Source organism: Ciona intestinalis, unplaced genomic scaffold (assembly GCF_000224145.3).
Source record: "Ciona intestinalis unplaced genomic scaffold, KH HT000486.1, whole genome shotgun sequence".
Taxonomy (NCBI): Eukaryota; Metazoa; Chordata; class Ascidiacea; order Phlebobranchia; family Cionidae; genus Ciona; species Ciona intestinalis.
The window spans coordinates 1-7,705 of record NW_004190807.1 but is presented as its reverse complement, the minus strand read 5'-3'; the positions used below and the strand labels follow the sequence as shown (position 1 = coordinate 7,705).

The window sequence follows — 7,705 nt, the reverse complement described above, 5'->3', positions numbered from 1 at the left end:
CAGCGAAAGTAATTCACAATACAGACAAATAGTAGTCTCTCCGACCCAACCTGTTATTATGAAGCGTTTCCCTTTTGCACTTCTTCCGAAAGCATCAGTTACAGTTTGTACACACACCTCCCCAGCCAAAGCATCCACATTAAATAACTCCATGTGTAATGTAACTTTCACTTCACCGATGACAAAAGTTACAAGCTCACCATTAGCTCCCAAGATATTAATTTCACCAACTTCATCAAATGTTCCGGTCAAATCAGTCAGTGATCTGTTGATAAAAGATATATCAGAATCAAAGTATGAAGCCAAAGCCCCTGGCGATACTTGCTTTCAGGTAGATATTTTATAAAATTATAAAATTCATGTTTAATGGTGCAACCTGAATGTTGAATATTTATCCCATTGAAAGTCAATATGAAAAAATATGTTTTATTTTATGCCTAGCAATAACAGTTTATGAATTTTTTTTAACCTTAACATGTACTATATTTCAGGCTGCCTTTTCCAAACTGATCAGCAGTCCCAACCCATTGGAAAAATATGTTCCACCACTAATGCCTTCTCATTTACTACCTGGTTTAATTGATCTTGCAAATTTTCGCTGTTTTGAATGTGGAGACACATTTTTATTTAACTCAAGTCTTCAACATCATTATTCAAGAAGAAGTATTACTGTCAAAGTTAGTACAAGTAGCATAAATTTGTTTTTGAAGTAAGGGGCCATGTAAGTCTGGCACAGTCCCATGAACTATCACCAAACACTCCTTCTCAGTCAGTGGAATGCAGGTTTTCATATAGATAGGGCCTCGAAAAAAAGCCTTCATATAGATAGGGCGCCTTGTTGAACACGTTAGTGGTCATATAGATCCTTTTTCGTCGAACAGTTGTTCTTGGCTTTGTTGTTGTTGTTGTTGCTGATAGGGCGATTATTTTCCGCACTTATCCTAATTCTCAATTCTGGCATTTTTATTTAATCTCTTGATTGAAATCAAATCGTAATATATATTTATAATTTTTAGACTGAATTTTCAGATTTAAAACCGCACGATGAGCGATTAATTAACGATTACTTTCCTCATGCACTTTACATAACGGAAACACTGTCTGGAGTTTGGCGGGGAACGACGGCCATAGATATCATTAGCATTTGTGGGGACCATTAAATGCACTACTTTTATACCGTATTATCATTAATCTTAATTGAAACATTATTTTTAATATTAACATCATATGATTAATATTAACTTCTAACATTACCTAATTACTGCGTGATTACGGTCCGTCAAAATTCATGAAAACAAACGTTTTTAAGCGACGACAACGTTAACTAGTGTAAGTTTACAATAAACACATGGTACAGGAGTTGTACAAAGCGTATTTACACATATTCTTTACCAATCACTCAATCCTCATACGTCATAAGTTTCATTAGTTAATACATGTATAAATACATTCTGCCAACTGCTCCACAGTCACCAATGTCGACTAGAACCCGTTTTGTTGGTTACTTCAGATTTGTTTTTGATCGAGCCCAGTCGACCGTTGTAGTAAAAGGATAAACTAATATAGCAGGGTGGGGGTAGATGGGACGCATTTTCATTTTGTTTTCTCTTTTCATTTGGTAGTAAACAAAGAACATTTACTGAATTATAAAATCGTATCTTCACGACTCCCACAGACCGTTGTTAATTGTTTAAAACACGATCATGATATTTGAATATTATGTGTTAAAGGTGTCCCATCTTCCCAGACCCTACTATCTTATGCTAATTAGTTTAAAACGTGTTCATTCATTAGATCTGTGATCTCTTGTTCTGATTCTGAAGTTTTTTAACGTATGGGTTTCTATTAATTAATTTGTGTACTGTTTATAGTGGATGATATTTGTTTTACACACAACAACAGATGGCGCGTGATTGCAGCTACAACCTACGCTGTAAAAAACTGCCCTGGATGACGCGTTCAGCAACTCCAGATGCAGACTTTGAACTAGACAGTAGGTGGCAGCACATAGTTCACAATTGGTTCAACATTGGGGAGCATAAACAAGCAACAAACTAATAATATAAATACAATAAAGCATATATGGGAATATTTTAAGCTAAATCTACAATAATATAAAAGACACAGTTGTACTTTAAGCACTCATTGAGTTTTGTCAATTAAAATAAAAGCACAGTGGGGTAAGGAGGTAGAAAACTTAATATTTAGAACGCGTTAAATTGTATGAAAACTTAGTTGGCGTTGGTCGACTGTTTGGGTTAAATATGGATGGTTGTGATTGTCCACTATCTGTAATACATTATAATTAATATTATTTATTCAACATAAAAAACAACTTACAAGTTATAATTGATATTATTTATTCAACATAAAAAAAACTTACATAATCTCTCCCATTGAATTGGCGATATGTTGTTTCTATTACGAAAACTTTGTCGAGATACTGTTGAATTTCTGGGTTTCCTAAAAGTTAAAACATGAAACATTCAAAACACGAAACATTTATATTACCTTGGTCTTTCTTGCAGCGACTGAACCGCTGTTACTGGTTCTTCTAAACTAGGAAACCGATCAAAGACATTATCGTGACGATGTGGTTTTATTGAGGGAGCTGTAACGGTTCGAAACCGATGCTTTGGTGGCAATTGACGCTCGTTTGAATACAAATCTTGAAGAACCAAAGTTTGCCCTGAGAACAATAAATAGAAGGGTTAGAGGTTCAACACCCACGTCGGTTAGTTGGTAATTTAAATCTGTACCAACCATATATTTTACAAAGCTCTTCTAATCTGTCACATGATGCGTCAACACTTGGTGTCAGTAGCAATCTATGTTTTCTATGATCTCTATGGACTGTTTTGGGACGACACTTTTTGTACTTTCTAAAATTTATAAAAAGAACAACAAACAAATATGAAGATATATTAAAAATTAACCAACCGTGAACTCTTTGTACCATGATTGGTCACATGATCATTGCTCTTTGAACCATGACTGGTCACATGATCAATGCTCCTTGAACCATGGCTGGCCACATGATCAATGCTCTTTGAACCATGACTGGTCACATGATCAATGCTCTTTGAACCATGACTGGTCACATGATCATTGCTCTTTGAACCATGACTGGTCACATGATCATTGCAAAATTTGGTACTTTCTTTTGATTGTGATGTAATTTGTTGTGATCGTTTTTTATGTTTTCGCTTTGGGTATTTTTTCCTCAGAAATCTAAAACATGCCATTTAAATTTCAGCGACACAATGAACTTGTCCTTACCTCCTGAATGTTCTTTGAATGACAATCGCCGCCCTAGTTGCCCCCTCAAACGCAACTTTCCTTGTTTGTTGCAAACTTTTCAAAACTTTTCGCTCCCCGTTGGACAAATTCATCAACGACTCAATGTACTCCGACAGCAACAAGCCACTAAAAATAAAATTATTATAAATATTATAAAATTAAAATCACTACACGCACCTTAATGCTGGCACCAGCAAACCAGTGTTGGGTTCTTTTATTAAATCTATGGACCTCACTTCTGATTTACTTTTGCTGCTTTTTTGTTTTTTCTTTTTAAGATCAACTTGCATTTCACAGACCGATTTAGAGTCGGAATGACACGGCTTGGGGGAGTGGCACGGCTTGGGGAAGTCGCACGGCTTGGGGAAGTCGCACGGCTTGGGGGAGTGGCACGGCTTCGGGGAGTCGCATGGCTTGGGGGAGTCGCACGGCTTGGGGGAGTGGCACGGCTTGGGGGAGTGGCACGGCTTGGGGGAGTGGCACGGCTTGGGGAAGTCGCACGGCTTGGGGGAGTGGCGCGGCTTCGGGGAGTCGCACGGCTTGGGGGAGTGGCACGGCTTGGGGGAGTGGCACAGCTTGGGGGAGTGGCACGGCTTGGGGGAGTGGCACGGCTTGGGGGAGTCGCACGGCTTCGAGGAGTCGTACGGCTTAGGCGAGTCGCACAGCTTGGGGGAGTCGCACGCCTTCGGGGAGTCGCACGGCTTGGCAACCTTTGACTTTTTGGAACACGAAAATGAAATGTTTAGCGAAACAAATTGATCTTCATAATTTTCGCCGCCGACCAAACTTTCAGTTGAATCTTTCATTTCATTTTCCCCTAATAATTATAATTGTTGTTTGTTACATATCTATGTATGGAAAATTGGTTCAAATTTATTAACACCATGTTACATACCATTATAATGTATTGTGGGTTGGTTTGAATGAATTAACATCATGTTACTTTCATTGCAAACTTCTTCCGATTTCGTCGAAAGTTCGTCAGAAAAATCTTTATAAATAATTTCTGGGGTTGGTTCGTTACAAACGCCAGTGTTGCGGTTATCAGTGTTGCCATTTTCAGTGTTGCCAGCTTGTTCTTTTAACTTTGACCTAATACCAAAGTTAGCAAAAGCAAACCAACACTATGAAATAAACCAACCTATCTTTTCGAAATTTATTTCTTAACATTTCATGTTTCATTAAAAGATTTTTGCTCGATAGAAAAGCTTTTCGAACCCGGTAACCACGGTAACATGCTTGAATTCTCGCGGCTGCTATATCCCTTATTGTTTCGGATGATAATGCACCTGCGGTGTTGTATGTGGTGGTTATGGTGCCTCATCATATACATGGTTACCCACCCTGTTCAATAAGATATTGCGCAACCTCATCGCGTTGATTAAACAAGGCATGATCCAACGGTGTTAAACGCTCAGTTGTAAACTCCATTAAATTAGGAAAGGCAGAACATTGAAACAATAACTTTGTTGCGTCAAGATGTCCGGACTGCGCTGCCCAGTGTAGTGCCGACAAACCCTGGATTGTGATGTCATCAACATCACATGATGTCATTAACACCATTGTGATGTCATCAACACCATTGTGATGTCATCAACACCATTGTGATGTCATCAACATCACATGATGTCATCAACACATAATGATGTCATCAACACATAGTGATGTCATCAACACCATTGTGATGTCATCAACATCATTGTGATGTCATCAACACCATTATGACGTAAGCATAACAAACCTCCTGATCTTGTAAATCTACGTTGGCTCGATTTTCGAGCAAGAGGTTCATACAGTTGATGAATCCACCAAATGCTGCGCAGTGTAGGGGGGAGCGTTGGTATGCGTCTCTGGTATCGGGGTGAAGGCCTGGGGTGGGGGGTTATATATGGGGGGTTAATGTACAATACACCAACTAACATCTCTCACCTTTCTTTATAAGAAGTTCACAAACCTCCGCGTGCCCACCCAATGCCGCCCAATGTAATGCAGATCTTTCTTCTAGATCCCTCATTACAATACTAGCATTATGATCCAATAAATGCTTCACTACATTCAAGTGGCCCTGTTGAGGTTATTCAAGGTCATATTTAGCCCGTTCACATGGCCAAACGAAAAAGAGTCTTTTCCAAACTTGGCCAGGCCAAAAAAGAGGCAATTTTTGGCCAGAATTGACGTGCGTTCACATGGCCATTTAGCCTCTTTTCTTAAACGTCGAAATTAAATATTTTAATACTCCCCATATGTACGCAAAACATTTAATCAATATTTTTACATAATTAAGAGCGATTTTGAATTTAGAATTAATACTGTCAAAAAAAAAAGTAGTCGAAACCATCATAAACACTAATTTGGTAAAAAATGTATTGTCCACAATGTATTAATATACATATAACACAAACACACATATAAATATATCTAATATATCTAATATACACAACAGATGCTAGTCCCACTTAACTTTTTTCTCTAACTTATCACTCAGTCATGTTATAATTTGAAATCACTTGTGCCTGCTGAATCAATTTGTAATATAGCACAGGTTCTTTGTTTTAGTTTTATTGAACTCCATGAAAACAATAACAAAAGTGCATTTCATGTACAAAATAAAACAGAATGTGCTTTTAAAGGCATTGAAAGTAAATGATAACTGCTTTGATTATACACATATGTGCACAAAATACACACACATTGTGTTTTACTATTACACTTGTTTACGGTAAAGCAATGATTAGTTTGTTGGTTTGATTCAGCAGCCCAGTACTATGTATAATGTCAGTACTGTGTATTATGTTATGTATGTTGTCTTTATCTTCAAATGATAGGTTTACAAACCACTCTGTAGCTTATTTATGAATGTATATCCAAACTGATACATGTAATTCACACACTCTTTCGGTTTCCATCTTGCTTCTAAATGTACCGGTGTTGTCCACAATTTTTCTGCAGAACAAATTGAGCATATGTTCAACCTGTTTTACATTACACAACACAAACTCATGACGTATACAAACATACCTTCTACAAACTCTTGTTCCAGTAGTGATTAAGACACAAATTTAATGTGCTGCTGTCCACCATCCATTTTGATCAATATTTCAAAGTAAATGTTTCAACATACAATTTTTAGTTAAAAAATCATTATTTCAACTACATCTGCATTATAGCAGTTTGATTATTAATTGCTAAGTAGCACCACACTTCCTTTCTCATTGCCAAATTAGAATCATCCTGTACAAACTATATGCGGTACTGTTTCTTATACTAAATGCATCCTAAAGATAGGAAAACTTAGTATTTCTAGCCGAAACTTCGTATTTGGTTGAAAACCATATATATTAAACTAATTTATAACTAAACATTGTCTAAAACCTCACTGCAAATAGTAAAACAAGCATCCGCAACCTCAAAGCTAAATATGAACTGACGCGCTCGCTGTGAAATGCCTCTTTTTTTCGAGACTTTTCTCGTCTGCACCACCTCGCGACTTGGCCCGAATTTGTCTTTTTTTGAAAGTAACTCAGCAAATATTTGCCGCTTTTTCCGAAAAAAACGGTATGCCTTCTTTTTTTGGCCATGTGAACGGGCTAATAGAAAGGTTACTTAAGGTCAAACTTACTTTTTCACAAGCCCCAAATATTGGTGTATGGTTCATATTGTTTTGTAGATCATGACGAGCATTGTACGCCAACAATAAATCAACGGAGGTGGCGTGACCGTTCCATGATGCAACATGTAAAGCTGATCAAAATATTAACAACAAACATAAACAGTGTACTTGTGTAAATACCTGTATTTCCTTTATTGTCAGCTCGGTTGGGATCTACACTACATTGAGGGTTGTCTGAAATTAAATATTACTTTAAATATTAATAATAAACAAACAAACAATACCAACCCATAGCAAGCAATGTACGTATAGCATTATTAGCTCCTTTCCCCGCAGCCCACATAAGAGCATTTCTACCTTCGATGTCGGCTTGTTCAAGGACACTTGCATCTCGTTCAACCATTTTAAGCATAACCTCCTAATGAAGAAAACATTGTTAATCACACAAGTAACTATTGTTAGTCTAACATTTACCGAATTATTGTTCAATGCAGCATAAAGCAAAGGTGTTGCACCGTTACAATCAGACATTGAATGTTTTGCCCCAGCAGCGAACAACAGTTTAACGATTTGTGTGTTGCCAAGTTGAGCCGCCCAGTGTAATGGTGTACGATAGGTGTTATCCAGCCGATCGACTTCACAATTCTCTTCTTTGAACTGAAGCAGGAACTCAACTGCATTAACATTGCCATCGGCAACAGCGAAATGTAACGCAGTACGTCCTTCATAATCTTGCCAGTTTAATACACTTGGTGCAGCCTCCTGTTGCCCAAGATTAATTAATCCATACATACA

The 7,705-nt window shown here is 37.5% G+C and overlaps 2 protein-coding genes and 1 long non-coding RNA gene across 6 annotated transcripts; 1 reads left to right on the top strand and 2 right to left on the bottom strand.

Moving 5' to 3' along the window:
- Positions 1-6: 6 nt before the first annotated feature.
- Positions 7-728, top strand: LOC108950641 (zinc finger protein 532-like). Its single transcript, XM_018816660.2, has 2 exons — positions 7-331; positions 492-728. The coding sequence occupies exons 1-2, from the start codon at positions 59-61 to the stop codon at positions 711-713; spliced, it is 495 nt and encodes a 164-aa protein (XP_018672205.1). The 5' UTR covers positions 7-58; the 3' UTR covers positions 714-728.
- A 1,279-nt stretch (positions 729-2,007) lies between these two features.
- Positions 2,008-7,696, bottom strand: LOC100185055 (inversin-like). 4 transcript variants are annotated; one of them, XM_002130339.4, is made up of 16 exons: positions 7,385-7,696; positions 7,199-7,328; positions 7,091-7,144; positions 6,920-7,041; positions 5,230-5,365; positions 5,042-5,169; positions 4,644-4,818; positions 4,442-4,589; positions 4,196-4,392; positions 3,478-4,117; positions 3,280-3,426; positions 2,941-3,231; positions 2,764-2,882; positions 2,512-2,689; positions 2,384-2,463; positions 2,008-2,289 (listed from the first exon to the last, which is right to left on the bottom strand). In XM_002130339.4, the coding sequence occupies exons 1-16, from the start codon at positions 7,439-7,441 to the stop codon at positions 2,198-2,200; spliced, it is 2,694 nt and encodes an 897-aa protein (XP_002130375.2). In that variant the 5' UTR covers positions 7,442-7,696; the 3' UTR covers positions 2,008-2,197. The 4 variants fall into 4 exon arrangements, 2 of the variants coding, with proteins under 2 accessions (XP_002130375.2, XP_018672206.1); XM_018816661.2 differs by having other exon boundaries at positions 2,384-2,454; positions 7,385-7,664; XR_003397195.1 differs by lacking the exon at positions 2,764-2,882 and having other exon boundaries at positions 7,385-7,664.
- LOC108950642 lies at positions 5,844-6,893 on the bottom strand. The gene is made up of 2 exons (XR_001975303.2): positions 6,319-6,893; positions 5,844-6,243 (listed from the first exon to the last, which is right to left on the bottom strand). It is a non-coding gene; the product is annotated as an uncharacterized LOC108950642 (long non-coding RNA).
- Positions 7,697-7,705: the final 9 nt, after the last annotated feature.